Below are 21712 nucleotides of genomic sequence, written 5' to 3'. Positions count from 1 at the left end.
GAGCTTGATCCTTCATTCTTATCTGCCTTTCTCTGAGTGAACTGTCTGAGGGAACTGTCTGTCCTAAACAATGACTCTGTTCCCACCGTCCTTTCAAATGCTGATATTATGGGAATGCAAGGGTGGGGGGATTATGGGTTGAACCTTTCTGCGATTAACAGGTATATACCGAGGCCAGAGAGCCAAACTTCAGTTGCGGCTATCTGAGCCTTGGGCTGGCACGGTTCCAATAAAGCTCTTGAAATCTTCTTGAGTCTCGTTTGATGACCAGACCCTTACAGGAACACAGCCATACAACCCGGAAAATCCACAACACTTCTGAATCACCGCTCATGCTCAGCCATTAGGGGAGATTCCCCACTTAAAAAAAAAAAAAGCTGAGGCAAACCGGTCTTGTTGGAATCACTGTTTTTGAGCGCGAGGTCATACTCCCCACTGCAGCTTCTGCCCCTCAGATGACCCTCAGGCCGCAGCCACCGGGATTCCCCACTCTGAAGCTGTGGAATGTGCGTTGAGCTCAGGGGCTATCCTGATTGGCTGCTGCTGCTGATGGGCGGGACTTTTAAAAACTTCTCCCCTGTCGTATCCACGTCTGTGCGAGCATGTGCACAACCATACCCAGAAACAGGGAAACAGGCGATTAAGGGCAACCTGCATGCCTTCGTGTTTTCATATCTATCCCACCTGAAGCATTCACATGAAACACTCTCCCATTACTAGCACTTCCTGCTGGGGTGAAAGTACATAGCACTGGAATTGGCCCTTCTGTTAGATGTTCTTCTCCATGCCACCAGCTGCTTAGTTCTGTGAAATAAAAAAAAAACATCCCTGGGTGGGCTCAAACTGGCAAGTTCTTACACACCAACACAAACATTTAACCAATTCAACCACAGCTCCCCTTCTGGATGAAGGTGGGGAAAAAGGCATGTCAAGGCAGAACTGACTAACACAGTGAAACGGCGAAATGAAGCTCCGTTTTAAAATGAAGCCACGTTTCCACGTCCTGTTGTGTTTAATGCTGCCTCAGTAATGCATTCTGCTGCCTCTTCATTCACAAATTCATTCCCTGCTGCGAGTAGCGCGCTTCAAAAAGTGAGTGGGGAAATGGCCTAAGTCTTATACTGACCCTGGAACTGGCTCAGGTTCATACAACACTAGCATTTTGTTTCCCAGAGTGGCCAACAGGGTTCCTGTGAAGAAGGGATGGAAATGCTGGAGGTTAGTTTTTGCACCTGTTATTTTGTCTTATCTTTGCTTGACGTTTTTCCCAGACTGGCCTGGCTAGTGTGTGAACTAGGCTGTATAGGCTGGGCAAAAGTTCTCCTGATATCTGTCTGTACTTTTCAACTCAGTTCTCGCAAGGACTCTGATGAAGCTTGCCATCTTATATGTATAAAAATGGAACCATGCGTTTGTTGCTTCGAGAATAACCCTGCACCTGCTGGCCCAAACGCTCTGAAAATTTCGCAGACACTTACTCATTCCACTGACTGTGTTCTTACGTACCTCCCACTGTCAGACGACACACCTAAGCCAGGTAAAACACATACACACATTGCCGTGTGAGACGTCAGGTGGGGTTGAGTGAGCTCTGATTTTCTTTTCAGAGGGCTTTTCTCAAAGCCACATCTTTTAAACAGTGTATTTTTAACAGAGGTTTTCTCTTTTTTTCTCCTTGTCCTGGGGCTGCTGATTGGTGGGGGCTGCTGAGGCTGCTGATTGGTGGGGCTGCTGAGAAGTGGGGCTTTTCAAATTTTTAAATCTTTTCAGTTAGTCTCTGGAACCAGCGGCACGCGCCTAATGACGGGCGCAGGTGTTTTACTAAATAAGAACATATTTTAAGGGATAGTAGAATGTATAGAAACCTTAAGAGGGAGGCACTAATTAAAATCAGTATTTGAATATCTAAACAAAATTAGATATGAAGGCAGGAAGCCAGCAGGGTTGGTGGGAGCTTTCCAGTGTTTTGCACTGAGTGTCACATGTATGACTATCTGCCACTAGGACAGAAGTCGTGGGTGTGCCCTCGCTGCAATGAGCTCCTGGCACTCAGGAAATGTGTCCGTTCTCTTGAAGCCAAGGTGGCAGACCTGGAGAAGCTGAGAGAGCCAGAGAGGGCGACAGACGTGGATTTCAGGGACCTAACAGATGGGTCCCACTCCCAAGGTGACATCTCTTCAGATGTCATGGAGAATGAGAGTCTGTGGGATGGAGGGTGCCAGTCTGAGGTGGTGGAAGATGCTCCCTTAGATGGGACCCCTTCCTTAGCTGGTGATCAGATATCCTTTCGCACTGAGGATATCCCTCGGCGAGGTGGGGGGCTCCTTGTAGTAGGTGATTCGATCATTAGGAATATAGAGAGTTGGGTTTGTGAGAGGTGTGATGACCGCTTGATGACTTGCCTGCCTGGTGCAAAGGTTGCGGATGTCACGCTTCGTCTAGATAGACTGTTAGACGGTGCTGGGGTGGAATCAGCAGTTGTGGTCCACATTGGCATCAATAACATTGGGAAATGTAGCCGGGAGGTTCTGGAAGCTAAATTTAGGCTGCTAGGAAACAGGTTAAAATCCAGGACCCCCGAGGTGGTATTGTCCAAAATGCGACCTGTTCCATACGCAGGGTGAGCTTGGCAAGCGGAGATACAGGGTCTCAATGCGTGGATGAGAAGGTGGCGTAAGGCAGAGGGTTTCAGATTTGTCAGGAACTGGGGAACCTTTTGGGATAAGGCAGGCCCGTACAAAAGGGACGGGCTTCATCTTAACCAAAGAGGAACCAGGCTGCTGGTGCTCAACGTTAAAAAGGTGGCAGAACAGCTTTTAAACTGATCCATGGGGGAAAGCCGACAGGAGCTGAGGTGACTTCGGTTCGGAATACAGTGTCCATGGGGATGCAGACAGAGAGGGAGGTTTTTCTAAATCAACCACATACAAGTGAGGAGCATAGCAATGTGATAAGTGATAGTGTCTACAAAAGGCTAGAGGGCAAAACACATAAATCCTAGGTTAGGGACAGAGACAGAGTCTATGCTAATAGTAGAAGCCTTCGACCTAAAATGGGGGAGCTGGAGTACAGAGTTTTGAAGGAGGACATTGATATAGTGGACATCACAGAGACATGGTGGAATGAGGAGAACCAGTGGGATGTTGTTAACCCAGGTTACAGGCTCTACAGGAAGGATAGGATAGGGCATATTGGGGATGGGCTGGCCCTCTACATCAAAGAGAGCATAGTGTCACATAAAATGGACAATGCAGGGGGAGCTGATCCCTTTACAGAAGCACTGTGGATATCAGTACCAGGGGTGAAGCATAGTTTAACCTTAGGACTATATTATCGTCCCCCTGACCAAAGTGCACAAGAGGATTCTGAGATGGAAAAAGAAATTAGAGAGGCCAACAAAAGCAAAAATGTAGTGGTAATAGGTAAAAGCAAAAATGTAGTGGTAATTTTAACTATCCCCATATAAGCTGGAAAAATGCATGTTCAGGTCATAGGAAGGAGAGAGCTTTCCTGGATATGCTAAATAACTGCGACTTAGAGCAGATGGTTGTAGAACCAACCAGGGGAGAGGTGATCCTAGATCTAATTCTACGTGGGACCCAGGACCTGGGGCATGAAGTCAGTGTTGTTGAGCCGATAGGGAACAGCGACCACAATTCTGTCAGATTCAGTATCTCTGCATGTGAACAAATGACAACTACTAATGTAGTTACATTTGCCTTCAGAAAGGGAAATTTCTCAAAGATGAGGGGGATAGTGTGCAGGAAGCTGAAAGGGAAAATCAAGAGAGACCAAACTGTCCAAGATGCTTGGAGATTATTTAAAAACACAGTTATAAAAGCTCAGCTGGAATGTGTTCCGCAGGTTAGGAAAGGCAGCACCCAGTCCAAAAGAAAGCCACCATGGCTAAAAAGAGAGGTTGAGGAAATTATTAGGAAAAAAAGATGTCTTTTAGAAAATGGAAGTCCAACTTAACTGATGAAAAATACCAAAGAGAACACAAATGGTGGCAAAAGAGAAGCAAGTTAGCTGTAAGGGAGGCAAAAAAGGATTATGAGGAACGCATGGCTGTGAACATCAAGACCAGCAACAAACAGTTCTTCAAGAACATCAAAAGCAGGAAGCCAGCTAGGGAAGCGGTAGGCCCATTAGATGACGTAAGGAACAAAAAAGGTGTGATAAAATATGATAGGGAGATAACAGAAAAGCTAAATGAATTCTTTTCATCTGTCATCACCCAAGCGAGGAGTGAAGGAAAATTCCTGTGCCTGGAACCAAGCTTCTTAGGAGGCTTAATCTGAGGAACTAGCTTGAAGATAGCGTGGTAGACAAAGAGAAGAAGTTCCTTGGCAGCCATTGATAAACTAAATGCTACCAAACTCCCCGGGCCCACGGATTGTATTCACACCAAGAGAGTTCTTAAAGAGCTCAAGCATGAAATTGCTGATGTTCTCACTTTACTATGCAACTTATCCCTGAAATCTGCCTCCATCCCTGAAGACTGGAAGATGGCTAATGTCACACCAATCTTTAAGAAAGGATCTAGGGGGGACCCAGGAAATTACAGGCCAGTCAGTTTGACATCTGTTCCTGGTAAATTAGTAGAATCTATCATTAAAGATAAAATTATAAAACATGTAGAAAAGCAAGACCTGCTGAGGAAAAGTCAGCATGGCTTTTGCAGAGGCAAGTCCTGTCTTACAAACTTACTAGAGATCTTTGAGGGTGTAAACAGGCATGTGGATAAGGGGACATTGGACATTGTCTACTTGAATTTCCAAAAGGCTTTTGACAAAGTTTTTCACCAGAGACTATTCCACTCCCACAACAAAGTTATTCTGGAAAACTCAGCAATGAAGGAATAAGAGGGGAAGTCCTCCTATGGATTAAAAACTGGTTGAGAAACAGGAAACAAAGAGTGGGTGTAAATGGGAAGTTCTCACAATGGAGAGATGTAGGGAGTGTTGTCCCCCAAGGATCCGTTTTGGGACCAATGCTCTTTAACCTATTCATAAATGACCTGGAAGTAGGGGTGAGTAGCGTGGTGGCTAAGTTTGCAGATGATACCAAATTATGTAGGGTGGTGAGAACCACAAAGGATTGCGAAGAGCTCCAAGCAGACCTTGATAAATTAGGTGAGTGGGCTAAGAAATGACAAATGCAGTTCAGTGTAGCAAAATGCAAAGCGATGCACATAGGGGCAAAAAAATCCAAACTTCAGCATAACATCGCTACAGTGGGTCCAGTAAAGCTATCAGTCAAAGCAGACCAGGAAAGGGATTTGGGCGTCTTAGTTGATAGTTCCATGGGAAATTGTCAACTCAATGCATGGCAGCTGTGAAAAAAGGCAAACTCTATGCTGGGGATAATTAGGAAAGGAGTTGGATAATAAAACTGCAAGGATATGTCATGCCCTTTTTATAAAGCCGTGGTCAGCGACTTGCACTTGAGTACTGTGTTCAGTTCTGGTCGCCACATCTCAAAAAGGATATCGAAGAGATAGAAAAAGTGCAGAGAAGGGCAACAAGGATGATTGAGGGATTGGAGCGCCTTCCTTATGATGAGAGGCTGCAGCGTTTGGGACTCTTTAGTTTGGAGAGGAGACGTCTGAGGGGGGATATGATTGAAGTCTACAAAATTATGCATGGGGTAGAAAATGTTGACAGAGAGAAATTTTCTCTCTTTCTCACAGTACTAGAACCAGGGGGGATTAATTGAAAATGCTGGGGGAAAGAATTAGAACTAATAAAAGGAAACACTTCTTCACACAACGTGTGATTGGTGTTTGGAATATGCTGCCACAGGAGGTGGTGATGGCCACTAACCTGGATAGCTTTAAAAAGAGCTTGGACAGATTTATGGAGGAGAAGCTACCAATCTTGATCCTCCTTGATCTGAGGTACAAATGCCTTAGCAGACCAGGTGCTCAGGAGCTGCAGCAGCAGAAGGCCATTGCTTTCACATCCTGCATATGAGCTCCCAAAGGCACCTGGTGGGCCACTGCGAGTAGCAGAGTGCTGGACTAGATGGACTCTGGTCTGATCCAGCAGGCTAGTTCTTATGTTCTTATGCTCTTAAGTGAGGGAGGGGACAGAGAGTGAGGGGTGGCTTGCAAGGGAGGGGTGGGAGTGGGCCCAGCATCTGGATATCACCCACCCACCCTAGCAGAGGGAGACGGAAGGGAGGGGGTAGGGTGGGAGAGGGAAGGAACGGAGGGTGTGGCATGCAAGTGAAGAGAAGTTAGGGAGGGAAGAGAGTGAGGGTGTGGCATGCAAGGGAGGGGAAGCAGGGGTCCCAGCATCTGGATATGACCCACCCACTCTAGCAAAGGGAAAGGGGAGGGAGGTAGGGGGACGGGTGCCATACAAGGGAAGAGAAGTAAGGGAGGGGAGAGAGTGAGGGGTGGCATGCAAGGGAGGGGAGGGAGGGCCCAGCCAGCCTTGATTCCCTGAATACTGAGGTTACAGTTCGGACTTCCGGTGAGCATACAGAGGGGTCAGAAGCAGCTGCCACAATGGGCAGAAACCTCATCTAAATTTATTTGTCTAGAGCATATCCGAGACAGAAACCCTTTCCAAAAAAGGGGATATAGCTCTAAAGACGCAAGACTGGGGCACGGATCCATTACCCTGAGCACCAGTGCGGTGTGGATGGGACTGGATACCGGCACGGCCTCCATTGATTTGATGACTCGAAAATCTCACCGTGGCTCTAACTACTCCAGGCTCTAAAGATCAGAACCTGGAGACAAGACCTTAAGATATAGAGCCAACTTTCATTAGAAGAACGATCTGGTATTAAACCTGGAGAATTTTTAAGACACGCAAAGAACTACCTCGCCTGCTTGGTGAAGAACCGGAGAAGGAGAGTTCTGGACGAAAGCGACCGTCACAAGGTAAGGTCCTGCGGACTCATTTCCGGTTGTTTACAAGTGCAAATTGATGAAAACAAATAAAACTATATAAGTAAGAAATAGACTTAGTGTAAAAATAACACTTGAGGTGAAGAAACAGTGGGACGACGAGCCCTTTAAGAACCCCAGCCTTTCGACTGCAATAGGGAACAAAAACACAACCCAGAAGGGAAGCAAGTGAATACTTCCGGTTTCTGAATACAAGAGAGTTTTGATTCCTAGCAAAGGAGGAAGTGCTGGGATAAAATGAGATAGAAACCTAAACAGAACACACTGATGACATATATTTTACTGGCGGGGATAAAAGTGGAACGACCTTGACAACACAAAGAGACTTTGATTAATAGATTAAACGACAAAATATATGGCAACTGTAAGGAATTCCATAGAAGCAGAAATAAAAGGCTTTTTGGGTGTAAAAGACCGTTTATTCAGACATCCTAGAAAGCTCACGTACACGCAGTGGCAGGAATAAGATCTCCCGCCAGAAGCACAGGTTATAACACTGTCCATCCCATCCCCCCTCCCGGATTCCCATGGGAACGGAGGTCTCATCTCCCTCGCAGAGATAAGGTCTCCGCCGGAGAAGCTGGCCCATCCGCCCGGGCTGTGGAATGTAGTCAAGGCTGTATACAGCGCTGACCCGTTCATCAACACCATTGAATCCTTTACACTCTTGCCTCCTTAAAAGACCTCTCCCCCCCAGGTTTATGCGCGGAAAGAGTCGCGAGGGTGGAAAGCAGAAATGAGGGCGGAGCGCGTCAATATTTTCGAGATAAACCCATTGATTATACCCAGAGGAATAATTCCCACCCAAGAGACTGGGCCAGACTAAATATTGTAAGCGCTATGCGATTAAAAGCTTGAAGTCCAGGATGAAGCGTCAATTTCGTAATGCTTGTGGCCATCAATAATAGTCGGTTAGGGGAGTCTCTCCGGCCGAGTGCGTACCAGGCATCGGAAACGGGAGCCTCCTTGAGTAAACTGGAATGGAAGACAGGGATGGATATATTACTAAGAGAGTTAAAGGGCAAAATCCAATCGGGCAGTGACATCATTAATCACTCTTAGTAATCTGAAAAGGTCCTACCTAATCTTTTGCCTAGTTTTGAAAATTTATGCACGTCTCTGAGATTTTTGGTAGACAAATACACCCAGCCCACACGCAGAGGGAACTGAAGCGGTGCTTATCCGCTTGCAGCTTTTGGGAGTCTTTAGCCTGTTGTAAGGCAGTCTGGACCATTTTCCACCCCTCGGCCAGAGATGAAATCCACTGCTGAAACCCGGAGGATCCAAAGCATCCGCAGTGTAGTTGCGGCAACGGCGGGAAGGAGCGACGGACACAATTTCGAAGGGGTTTTGTACTGCTGTGAACCGTGATTATTATAGGCGTATTCTGCAAACGGAATTAGCTCGCACCAATTGTCTTGGTGGTAGTTGGTGTAACAACGTAAATACTGCTCTAGGGTTCTGTTCGCTCTCTGTCTCAATCGGGCCACTTTGAACGTGGTAGGGCGGCAACCGCCGGGGCGCCCCCTAACAACCCTAGAAAAGCTTTCCAGAACTTTGAAATGAATTGGGGGCAGCGATTGGAGACCACCTTAACGGGGGCGGAGTGTAGACGGTAAACATGCTGAATGAACAGACGCAGCTAACTTAGGAGCGGAGGGATGGAAGCATGGGATGAAATGGGCTTGTTTAGAAAATAAGTCCACCACCACCCACAAGACTGTGTTGCCATGACTTTCTGGTAAATCTGTAATAAAATCCATGGAGATGACTTCCCAGGGCTGAGGAGGCCACCGGGAGAGGTTTCAACAGACCATGGGGTTTTCCCGGAACGGTCTTGGCTTCTGCACAAACAGAGCAACCTTTAATACACGTCTCAATGTCCTTGCGCGATCGTGCGCCACCAGAACTGACGGCGGGCCAAATGCAGAGTTTTTAGAAAGCCAAAATGTCCAGCCGAAGCGGGCATCATGACAGGCCTCGAGGAACCTGCTTCACGGAGGGGGGAGGCACGTACCAACAATCCCCGCCAAACGCCATTCTCCAAAGCGCAATTGGGAGTCACCTTCCTCCGCCCGGGAGGCTCGCGCAGCCCCGCCTCCTCGAGTTCCAGTAGGAAAGGAGAGACCAGGCTGGGAATGGGCGGAGGAAGGAGGAGCGGATGTCTGAGATCGGGTGACAGCCAGCCCCAATTGGGAGGGGAGAGAACAGTGCGCGGAATGTCCCGTAAGGCAGCTCCACCCCCCTCCCCGGGTAGGCGCAAAAGCGCATCAGCCAGTTTATTGGTTTTTCCGGGGGAAAAATGGACCGTGAAAGAGAAACGAGAAAAGAAATCGGCCCAACGAAGTTGCTTCGCGGACATCTTGAGGGGGGTGGAGAGGGCGGCTAAGTTTTTGTGATCCGACCAAACTTGAAAGGGGTGTTTAGCCCCCTCCAGCCAGTGGCGCCAAGTGGAGAGTGCTACTTTGATGGCCGCAGTTTCTTTATCCCCTACAGTCCAGTTAAGTTCAGCACCGGAGAATTTCTTTGATAAATAAGCACACGGAACCAGCCTACCATCTTTATTTCTCTGCAACAGGGCTGCCCCAAGCGCTTTGTCCGAGGCATCCACGTGAACCACAAACGGGAGATCTGGGTCAGGGTGCTTCAGGATAGGTTCGGTAGTAAAAGCAGATTTTAAAAGCTGAAAGGCTGTCTGACATTCTTCAGACCAGGAAAGGGGGGCCCCGGGCTTGGCAGTCAGTGGATCTTTACCCTTAGTGCGTAAGAGGTCTGTGAGGGGGAGAGTCAGTTCAGCGAATTGGGGTATAAAGTCACGATAGAAATTAGCAAAACCTAGAAAAGATTGGAGTTCTTTTCGGCTGGTAGGGCAGGCCATTGGAGGACTGCATCAATTTTAGCGGATCCATTTTGAGGCCCTCGAGTGAGATCTGGTAACCCAAAGCGTCAATAGAGGTTTGGTGGAAACAGCATTTGGAAAGTTTGGCAAAGAGGGAGTTGTTGAGCAAACGTTTCAATACTTCCCGAACCAATGCTTCATGCTCCTCCATGGTTTGTGAATAAATTAAAACGTCATCTAAGTACACCACTACTCCCTTGTACAATAAATCATGGAGAACTTCGTTGATAAGGGCCATAAAAGCTCCGGGGGCCCCACTTAACCCGAATGGCATTATTAAGTATTCAAACTGTCCAAACTTTGTGTTAAATGCAGTCAAGTGTTCATAGCCTTCAGCAATTCTGACCCTGTAGTAAGCTTCTCTCAAGTCCAACTTAGTAAAGATGCGTCCCTTGCCCAATGCGTCTAAAAGATCCTTGATTAATGGCAAAGGGTATTTATTGGACAGGGAGACTGCATTGAGTCCTCGGTAATCTGTGCAGAGCCGTAAGGACCCATCTTTTTTTTTACAAACAATACAGGAGCAGCATGCGTGTGTTTGGTAGCCCGCCGTATGAACCCGCGGGCGAGGTTCTTGTCTAAGAAGGCACGAAGTTCCTTCTCCTCATTGGGACTCATGCGGTAGATTCTCCCTTTGGGCAGTTGCGCCCCTGGCTGTATTACAATTTTGCAGTCAGTGTCTCTATGGGGTGGCAACTGATCGCATTCTTGCTCCTGAAATACTCTGGCTAAATCTTGGTAAGCCGGTGGAATGCCGGTAGAATCGGGAGCAATCGCTGATGAAGCCGGGGGGGGGGTGTGTGTGTGTCAGGAGAAGCCGAGTTTTCCCCCCAATTCATGTGTTCACCGCAGGGAGGGTCAGTGAATTCTAAGATCCTTTCTTTCCAAATGAATTTTGGTTCATGTAACAACAACCATGGCATGCCCAGAACTATGGAGTGTTTAGCCACTGGCGCCAGAATAAAACTAATTTTCTCCCAATGGTCGGGCGAGCGAGAGGAGAACCGGTTGCGTTTTGAACTGGGCCGGTCCTTCGCTCCCGAGAGGACTGCCGTCCATTTGGGTGAATGGTATGGGCTTAGCCAGGGGAACTTGGTCTAGACCTAGCTCCTCCGCCACCTGGGGCCGCATTAAGCAATGGGAGCAGCCCGAATCCACAAGGGCTGAGGCTATAATACGAGTATGCTTAGCGGGGTTGGCCAGAAACGCTTGGATTGTAATGGGAGCGCTGCCTTCACTCACCGCTGCCTGGAGTCGAACCCATGTCCATGGGGCTGAAGAAAGGCAAACAGCTGCTTCCCCTCCTCTGGGTCAGCTTTCGACAACTGCCTTAGACGAGCCTGTTGGGGCGGCCCGGATTCTGCGTGGTGGCTTGGCAGATGGGGTGCTGCGGCCGGAGCGGTTGGCTTCTGTTTTTTCGGCAGTTGGCTGCCAGATGACCTGGTCCTCCGCAGTAAAGACACAATCCCAGTCGGCTACGGCGCTCGGAGGTGGTCTCGGTAGCGGGCGGCTGGGCTTGGCTTGGTGGTCGCAGTGGTGGTCGTAGTGGCGGGTTTTGGCGTATGCGGCCTCCGGCACGAAGCGTACTCCAAACGAGACGCCACCTGGGATCCCAATGTGATCCAATCAGCAATAGTCGCGGGGATCCGAATTAAAACACTGTTTCACGCAGCTTGCCGTCAACAGCATCCGAGAAGTATTCACATTTCATGCGCTCAGGCCACTCAGGAGGGAGTCGGGCAGCCGCCGCGACGAAATTCACGGGCAAATTCTGCAAATGAGCGGTTGCCTTGCTGAATAGATTTGATGGTGCGGGATAGCTTCATTTTCAGCACTTGGATCTTGGAAGCGAAGCTCTTAAGGCTTGGAGGAATGCGGGCACTGTCGCGAGTATCTTCATCTCTTTGCAGGTTCAAAAGAGTCACAAACCAGTCGGCTGCTGCCCCACCCCGGACTGAGCCGAGGTCCCGTGGTTTTTCGGGCTCAGACCGGTATAGATCGTCATAGTCCTCCATGTGGGCATCGAGTTGCAAGATGAAGTAGGGAAGTTTGGAAGCGGTCCCATCGAAACGGGCAGGTATTGGAGGTCTGTAATATCCCCTCTCCACGGCCCTCGGCGCCAGGGGCGGCTCCTGCGCAGGTTAGCAGGTTGAGGCAGCGAGTTGCGCAGGGGCCGGAATCGGTGGAGGTGGAGGTACCAACGCTGGTGCCGCTGGCGTTCTGGTGGGATCTGGTCCTTGGAAGGTGGCAGGACCCAGCAGCGCCGCCTCTGGCGCCCGGCTGTACCAGTGACAGCGTAGACTCCAACTTGGGTTGTCCTGTTCTGCTGCTTCTTCAGTTCCCTCTCCAAGGCAGCCAGCTCTCTCTCCTTGCGTGTCAGCGCATCCTGGTGCGCATGCAAAGCTGCTTTCTCCCGTTCCAATTTGTCCAGGTCATCTCGTTTAACAGCGGCAGTTGGTTCGCTTTGGCGCACGTAAGGCCTGAACGGCTTTGGCGTTTACGCTGTAAGTCCAGTTTGGAGTGTTCCAGGACTTTATCATGGACTGATAGGTTCTGCACATATTGCCGTTGCAGCGCGTCTTTGCACGGTCCACTTCGAGTTGGATTTCTTTTGGCGCTGCTGTTCCCGGTGTCATTGCAGGTTTTCACGCTCTTGCTGCAGCTGTTCCCGTTCCTCTTCCCATAGCTGGCGTTCACGGGCCCATGCTTCTTGGGCATCTCGCAGTCGGCCCACTTCCTCATCCCAGCTCTCTTCGATGGGAGAGGGAATAGATCCGCTGGGAGTGCAGGCTTTCTCCGACTCCTCTTCATTTGAACGCAGGGACGTCGTGCTCCACCGGTGGCTCCACGGGGCATCTCAGGTGCAGCCGCTGGTCCGGGATCTGGGGGGTCCGATCGGAAGATGGTACGGATACCCCTCCCCATCCCTGGTATAGTCCCAGTTTCACGGTGGTCTTCGGACGGGCCCCAGTGCTATGCCACGGTGGATCTTTGGGAGCATCACCAAAATACGAGTCCAGGAATCGTTCAATGGACTCCTGTGTTGCCGCATGAAAGGTGGTCAGGCCCGTCTCCTCCGTGACAGGTTGCATCTGAGGTTTGTAATCCATACGAAAACGGGTAGATACCCGATCCACAGGAGCTCGATCCATAGACAGCGCCCCAAACGACTCATGTAAGTCCCCATGGTCGTCCTCTCGTTCCTCGTTCCAACGGAGTAAGGGAAGACTCGTGCTGATACGAGGACGGGAAAGAGTCACCAGCGAGACCCGCTCTCCCGCCGGTTCCTCTAAATCCAGAAGGGAGAGCTCGGAGCCCTCTTTGGGGGCTACCGAACCTTCCACAGGAACATTCAACCTCTCCATGCCGAGACACCAGAGGTCCACTGCACTAAGAAAATAGATGAACGATAGATTCCTGCCACAATGTAAGGAATTCCATAGAAGCAGAAATAAAAGGCTTTTTGGGTGTAAAAGACCGTTTATTCAGACATCCTAGAAAGCTCACGTACACGCAGTGGCAGGAATAAGATCTCCCGCCAGAAGCACAGGTTATAACACTGTCCATCCCATCCCCCCTCCCGGATTCCCATGGGAACGGAGGTCTCATCTCCCTCGCAGAGATAAGGTCTCCGCCGGAGAAGTTGGCCCATCGCCCGGGCTGTGGAATGTAGTCAAGGCCAGGCGGCTGACCCGTTCATCAACACCATTGAATCCTTTACAGCAACAGCTACCAGAAAAACAAAGCAGAACGGTAACGGAAACGGAAACGGAGGAGGAGACATCAAAACTCCAGAGAAAATGTCAATAGAAATGAATCAAAGATTTGAACAATTGATTGCAATGACCACTACATTTCAAACTGATACTACAGAAACTGATACTACAGAAAAGCTGAACAGATTGGATTACAATTCGAAAGAAGGATTCAACAAGTTAGACAAAGATCTACAAGATATGAAGAAAGAAATTAATCAAATTAAGAAAACGGAAAATTCAATACTCCAAATAAAAGAAACAATTAAAACAACTAAAAACCAATTAGAATCCTTGGAGGTTAAATATGAGGTGTTACAAAAACAATGTGAACTTCAGCAAGACAACATGGCACTAATGGAACTTAAGCAAAAAGAAACTATGGTTCAGATTAGAGGAGTGAAGGAGGAAAAAAATGAAAATCTTAAACAGAAAATAGCCCCAGTTCTTGCAGAAATCTGGGACATTAAAGAAGAAGAAACATACGCGGAATATGACAAAATTTATAGAACCAATACAAGGTTCACGAAAGATCAAAAGGTTCCACGGGACATTGTTATAAACTGTCTGAAAAAGACCAGAAGAGACGAGATCCTTTATTTCCACTCCCACAACAAAGTTATTCTGGATAACGACAAACTAATCATCTTGAAAGAAATTCCAAGACGAATTTTGGGGAAAAGGAAAGAGTACTACCCACTAACGGACATATTGAGGAAAAATAACATCTCCTTTAGGTGGGGACTCTTAGAGGGAGTATCATTCATTTATAAGGACAGAAAGTATAATTTAAACAATGTGGAAAAGCTTCAGGATTTCATGACCCACATCAAAAAAGAAATGAGTTAATTAAATGGAGTCAGTGGTCTGGGTAAGAATACCATATTAACTGAATTAAGATCATATTGTTAAGGGGAGTATATTGGAGGGGGGGGGGAAGTAAATCATGACTTGTACAATTTTTACCAATAACATCAATGGTTTAAACAACCCGAGGAAGCGAAAGGAGATTTTCCACCATCTCAGAAAATCAAATTATGATATAATATGTCTACAAGAATCTCATATAAAAGAAAAAGATCAACACCTGATTCAAAATAACAGATTAGGGATGGTATTCCATACTTCTTGTAAAAAAAGAGGGGTGTTTTAATGTATATAAAGGAGAAATTAAACCCGAGAGGGATGGAAGAACACTAGGTGTGGAAATAAAAGTACAAGGAGAAAAAATTATCTTGATAAGAATATATGCTCCAAATGAAGTAAAGAAAAAAGCAAATTACTAAAGTATGTTATTAAACAAAATGTTAGACTACCCAGAGGAAAATGTTATTTTGTTAGGAGACTTAATAATAATAATAATAAATGCAGAGTTAGATTGAAAAGAGACTAAAAGTAACAAAATATACTCAAGAAAAAATTTAATAGACTACCACAAATGTTCTTTCAATTGACAGAAAAATTAAAATTAAGAGATTCATGGAGATACAAATAGGGGGATGCTGTTGATTTCACCTTTTTCTCCCATAGGCATAGACTCCACACTAGGATAGATATGATATGGATGACAAAAAGACTGAACCAATTTATCAAAGACATTAACATTTTACCAAAGTTTTTGTCAGACCATAATGCCATTCAACTTAAATTAGAAATTACTAAACATCTAAGGATATGGAAGGTAAAAGACTGGCTAATTAAAAAAAAGATTCCCTTCAATTAATAAAATATGAGATTAAGAAATTTTGGGAGTTAAATAAAAATACAGCGGACAATTTATGTACAAAATGGGATGCCAGTAAGGCAACAATGAGGGGATTCCTAGTGGGACAAGAAATAGTATATAATAAACAGAAGAAAAAAAGGAACAGTTATTATTAAAAGAATTAAGAGATCTAGAAATTAAATTACAAAAAAACCCACAAAGTAAAAAATTAATCAAGAAAATCAAATTATTAAGAGCTCAATCTGAACAAAAAAACAGGAAAGAATTAAAACAAAGACTAAATTATTTAAAACAAAGAGAATATACAGAGGCGAATAAACCAGGTAAATGGCTATCAGCTAAAATAAAAGAGTTTAAAGATAACAGATACATAAATGCAATAGAAAAAGATGGGAAACATATAGTTGACCCAGAGGAGATAGCCAGTGAATTATTCAAACCTCTATGGGAGAAAAAATAGTTTATCAAAAGAGATAGATGAATACTTAAAAAACCAAGAATTTATCCAGATAACAGAAAAGGAATTAATGAAACTAAATGAACCTTTTACTATTGACGAAGTAAAAAATGCAATAAATAATTCGAAACCAAACAAGGCTCCAGGCCCGGATGGGTATACATCTTTTTATTATAAACAGTTTGGAGAAGAACATACTATATTACTAACAGAATTATTTAATAAAATAACAGAAATACAGAGAATTCCAAATTCTTGGAAAGAAAACCACATTATACTGATCCCAAAAATAGAATCAGAATTTTTAAAAGTGGACAAATTCAGACCAATAGCACTGTTGAATGTTGACTACAAAATGTTGACTCAAATTCTATCTGAAAGACAAAAAAAAATTTCAGAGAAATATATAAATGATGATCAAGCGGGATTCTTACCTGAAAGACAAACAAAAGACAATGTAAGGATTATATTAGATACAATAGAAACACTAACAAATAAACCAGGGGGAAAATGGCCTTGATCTGCTTAGATGCAGACAAGGCATTTGATAGAATAAATTGTGAATTTATGCTAAAAATATTAGAAAAAATTGGAATCAAAGGTAAGTTCTATGAAATAATTAATATATGATGAACAAAAGGAGACTTTAAAAATTAATGGAGTCCCATCAAAACATTCAGTATTCATAACGGGACACGCCAGGGAAGGCCCTTGTCCCCACAATTATTTATTTGGGTCTTGGAATCACTAATGCATAAAATCAGACTAGATACAAATTTAAAAGGATTACAAATTGGGAAAATAAGTTATAAAGTGAGAGCTTTTGCTGATGACATTGTAATAATATTAGATGACCCAATCAATAAAATAGAATATCTTTGGAATATAATTGAGGAATATGGAAAATTGGCTGGATTTGTAATAAACAAAAATAAAACTAAAATACTAACATTCAACCTAAACAAAGCTGAGGATCAATTGCTGAATAATATCTCTGCATGTGAGATAGTAAAAGAAGTGAAATATTTAGGTGTAAATTTAACAAAAAAAAATCAGGATTTATATAGAAATAATTATGAAAGACTGTGGCAAAAAATCAAACAAGATTTGAAAAATTGGAATAATATTTTCTTGAACACTATGGGAAGAATTGCACTAGTTAAAATGTCGATTCTTCCCAAACTGCAATATCTGTTTCAAAATATACCCTTAATAGATAATCAGAAACCCTTTAAAATGTGGAAAAGAGAGATAACAAAATTTGTCCGGGGTGGCAGAAAGCCGAGAATTAAATACAAAATAATAATTGCTAATAAAGAGAAAGGGGGACTGGCTTTGCCAGATTTTCGTTTATATTACATAGCAAATGTACTGACATGGGTTAAAGAGTGGACAGACCTTGAAAAAGCCAAACTTTTGACATTAGAAGGATATGACCTCCCATATGGATGGGATGAAAGATTATGGCCAGGAAATGATAACAAAAAATATAAACTATTTAATAACCACTACATAAGAAAAACACTAATCAAAACCTGGGATAATTACAGAGGCTATTATATAGAAGGACCCCATTATGGATTTCAAGGCTAGAAGCTCTAAAAATAAAAGGAATCATGCTCAAAGACAAATGTGGCAAAATGTGGTCCTCCACATCAGGACCAGTGTGTTTGTGTGGGGGAGGGGTCTCACTGAAAGCATTACAGGTATGAGACTGGCTTCACTGGTGGGCTCCAGTGATCCTGCTGATTAGCCCAAGAGAGACCCGAGATCATGCGGAGTACGAGTGGGGCAAACCTTCCGCCTACTGGACTGAGCCAGCAAGTCCCACAAGGGGCTTCCAGTCTGTTCATGATGGAAAGGGAGCAGAGTGCTTCTGAGCTTAGGTACTGCCTTTCCTTGCAAAACTGACTGCCTGCAAACAGCCATACCCCTCTGAACAAGGAGGATGCTGGGCAGTGGTGGGATTCAAACAACTGGTTGTTTACAAGCACCATTTTAACAACCAGTTCTGCCGAAGTGGTGCGAACCTGCTGAATCCCACCACTGATGCTGGGTACAGGTAACGTTTGACTACCTGAAGCAGGCTGCCTGTAGCTCTGAAGCGCTGGCCAGGCCTCACCCCCACTCCACTCCCACCAGGGCCATATTTCATCTCTGTGGGAAGGCAGGCCTGTTTGGAAGGAAATGCACTTTTCACTTAGAGCATTTCCCTGCCTTTCCCAAAGAATAAACATCCCTCTGACCCCTCACCTCCTGGTCTCCATTGCACTGGCCATGGGGGCGGGGGATTCCTTTCCCCATGCTGGCGTCCTTCTACCCCAACACCGTTCTGCCAAGTGGCATTGGCTCCCACAAGGACTGCCAGGCATCCCTGCAACCTGCCCCGTTCTCATGCGCCAGAGCACCTTTCCAGCAATTCCTGCCACCCCCACCCAAATTTGTGCAGCCAGTTTCTCTGGGAGCCCCCTGGCTGACCAGAGGGCGTTGGCTGGACCATGCAGAGAGGCTGCTGGTGTGGAAGCTATTTATAGGGTCCTCTTCCTCCCTAGCGCTGGACAGACCGGTTATTTTCAAGCAGTATCACACACACACACACACACACACACACACACACACACACACACGAGTTGTGACCTATTCCTTTGCGCCCCCCCCCCCCGCCTTCTTGGGCAGTGCTATCTATTGAAATGTCAGAAAAAGTGAAGAGATGCGTTTCAGTTGTTTATTTTCAAGAATTAGCACAGGAAAAGCCTGTGGAACTTCCTTCCCCAGGAGATTTGTCCCAAGAGTCCCATGCTCCAGGACTAAACTGGCTGGGGGTGAGGCCGGGGCAGGGGGAGAGGCATTAATTGGGCGGCAGGTTCAGAATCACGGTTTCCTCTTGTTGGTCCAGGGTTTTCAGGCAGGTGCACTCAGTGGACTCAGCCAGCCTGATTAGCATGGGGCCCAATCCACTGGAAAGCCTCATGGACACAAACAGGTTCTTGGGCTGCTCCTTCTGGATCGAGCTTTATATCCACGACCCTAACAGTCCTGCTGAGTGTAGCCCAGGGGATGGGGAGAGTGTGACGGATTAGGCTCTTATGGGGTTAATTTGCAAAGATGCAGTTAGCCAGAGGAAAACACCACAGTAACAGACAGAGCGCAACTTGATCGGCTAGGCTGTAATGCTATAGCTGGTAGCCACAGATAGGATGTGCTCTGTCTGTTACTGTGGTGTTTTGCTCTGGTAACAGCACCTTTGCAAAAACTGCACCAACCCCCCTTCTCACTCTGAGGAGAAAACAGAGCCTTCAGGAAAAACAGAGGGAAACTCTGTTGGGGGATGGATTTTCAATCGCACAGGCGCTACCATGTCCCATCCCTCCAAGTCATTGCAAATGACGAGGTTTCTAACAAGCCTCGTTGGAGCAATGGTTGGGACTTGTGACCACGCACAGTAAAACATTTCATTTCCTTAACACTCTAAGCAGTTAATATTTATGCAAAACATCAAACACTGACCATTACCACAGTTAAAAACACATATCAATCAACATTACATCACAGTAAGCATGCTTCAAAATACTTAGTTCACAGTTGCAGTATTTACCTTCTAGTTTACAGGGGTTTTTTACCTTTACCTTTCAGTTTTTCTTAGTAAGTGCTTCAGCAATTACTTTACTGGTTGTGCTCCTCACCCAGCTTAGCTCTCTTACTGGTGAGTGCTCTGCGCAACGGGTAAACTTTCCTTTTATCCCTCCAGTAAGGCTTCAGTTTAGTGCTTGACCGATTACTACTGTAACCACCAGCCCCTATCCTGGTATTTTGGTCACAGAGCAGGTGACAGGACCTGATCAAAAATCATTTCCTGAAAATAACTCATGTCTGCCATAAAGCTGTAAGCTGTCAGCACGTAGCTAACGCTCAGCAGAATAGAAAAGAGAACTCCATTGTATTAAGTTATAGAAGAAACATAACAAAGGTATTTCTCTAACCAGCTTCTTTGGCAACATTAGTTTGCAAGATAGGAGCCTGTCAGAAGTGTGTTCCCTTTGTTCACTATACCAACTGTGTGAGAATAATGAAGAAGAATAATGTTGAAAGTATCCATAAATGTTCTTGCTTAGTACGCATTTTATTTTTGGCTTGCATCCTGAAAAATGCTTTAAGAAGCTCTGATACTTGTTATTCAGTGTGATTTTCTCGTGGTGCTGATCAGACCCTTTTGATTTGAATAAAATTAATTCTTTAATTTTAATTGGTTTTGATTTTTGCTTATTGTCTACGCCTTGATATCTTGGCTCTACCAAATTCCTGTCTTCTGTAGAGGCTGATTGGAACCTAGGTCCTGTCTCTCGTTAAGACTGATTGGGATCTGAAAACAGGTTTTAAATAAAAGGAAAGATTTCACTATCTTCCATTGAGACTGGGTGAAATCTGAATTGGGACATATTAAAAAGAAAGATTCCATTGTTTTCCGTCGAGACTGTGTGGAATCAGCGTCTGTGCTAACACTACTTAGATCATCACGTCCACTCATGGCAAGGTTAAGTTGCCCATTGAGTGCAGTGGTCAATTTGGATGGTGATACCTCTTTAGGCAAGGTACATTTCCTTTTAAACTTACCCCTACCTGCAAAATCAAAAGCTTGAGGTTTTGCACCTGTCACTTTCTTTACCACTTTGCCTCTTTTGTGGTAAGGCTTTATCATTTTAGTATACACACGCACATTTCTACTGTGCCCACCATCAGAAGACACATCAACCAAATAATGCATATCAGACACTTTATTTTTCACAGTAGACGGACCTCCCCAGGCCACCTGAAGTTTCTGTTTTGGTCTGGGATGCAAAAGTAAAACTTGGCCTCTTGCTTGGAAGATGCGACGTCGGGCTTTCAAGTCACTCTGCTGCTTCGGTCTCTGTTGTGCTTCTCTAAGGTTCGTGGCTTCTTTCCGTTCATTTCGATGTTGCTGTAAGTCCTGCACAACATCAACAATGTCCCGGCTCTCAATGGATTCTTGACCAGTCCAGGCCTCTTTAAGAATGTCCATCTGGCCTCTAGGTTTTATCCTGATCTGCTGTTCAAAAGGACTGAAGCTGGTGCTCTTCTGTGGCACTTCACGATCCGTTGCAAAGGAGTGTTGCTGTCTCTGGTCCCGATCCGTCTGGTTCTCCGGCACGCAGGTCTTTGCCTCCACATCTGGAACAGGAACCGCCTCTGGACATCTCGTGGTGCCGTTGACAGTAGTGAGGATGCCACAGTGTTTAAGTGGGACAACTAACTGCATTCTTTGTCCCCACAAAGCAGAGTTCTTTTCCATTCTGGCAGTGGCGTAACTAGGCAAACTGGAGCCCTGGGCAAAACCTGAGTTTGATGCCCCCCCCCCAGGCGTGTTCCCAATGCAACACACACCCTCCCCTTGTAGCTACGCCCAGTACGTATCTAGGCAAACTGGAGTTTGGCGCCCCCCATGGGCAGCCACCCTCCCCCACTGTGACCAAGCAATGATTTTTACACCAGGTTGTTTCAAAGTCACCATCACATTATAGAACACGCCCCAACTCACAAATCTGAGCACAGCAATAAGCCATGCCACACAGCAGAAATAATTTTTTGAAAACATTTTCAAAATGTTTTATTACTGCTATGAAAACATTTTATGGTGTTGTATCCAGTACCTCCAATTGGGGGAAACAGCATCACTTTCAATGTTTCAAAGGAGAATCTGGGCTCCCTAGTTTAAACAAGTGATGCTGGAATCCACCCCCAAACAGCATCATTTTCAATGGTGTTTAAACTAGGGAGCCCAGATTCTCCTTTTAAATCTATCTTAAAGGGAGAATATGGGGTTCCCAGTTTAAACAACATTGGAAGTGATGCTATTTTGGGGTTGATTCTGCACCACCCTGAAACAGCATCACTTGCAATGTTTAAACTGGGGACCTCAGATTCTCCCTTTAAATCC

The 21712-nt window shown here is 45.6% G+C and overlaps 1 protein-coding gene across 1 annotated transcript in view; it reads right to left on the bottom strand.

Moving 5' to 3' along the window:
* Positions 1 to 15847: 15847 nt before the first annotated feature.
* EXOC3L2 (exocyst complex component 3 like 2) overlaps positions 15848 to 21712 on the bottom strand; it is a 69208-nt gene continuing 63343 nt past the window's right edge. The window contains exon 12 of the mRNA XM_048499286.1: positions 15848 to 16193. Coding sequence (XP_048355243.1) covers positions 16190 to 16193 — 4 coding nt within the window. The 3' untranslated portion in view covers positions 15848 to 16189. The remainder of the gene's footprint in view (positions 16194 to 21712) is intronic.

Source organism: Sphaerodactylus townsendi, linkage group LG06 (genome assembly GCF_021028975.2).
Source record: "Sphaerodactylus townsendi isolate TG3544 linkage group LG06, MPM_Stown_v2.3, whole genome shotgun sequence".
Taxonomy (NCBI): Eukaryota; Metazoa; Chordata; class Lepidosauria; order Squamata; family Sphaerodactylidae; genus Sphaerodactylus; species Sphaerodactylus townsendi.
This window is presented reverse-complemented; position numbering and strand designations above follow the sequence as displayed.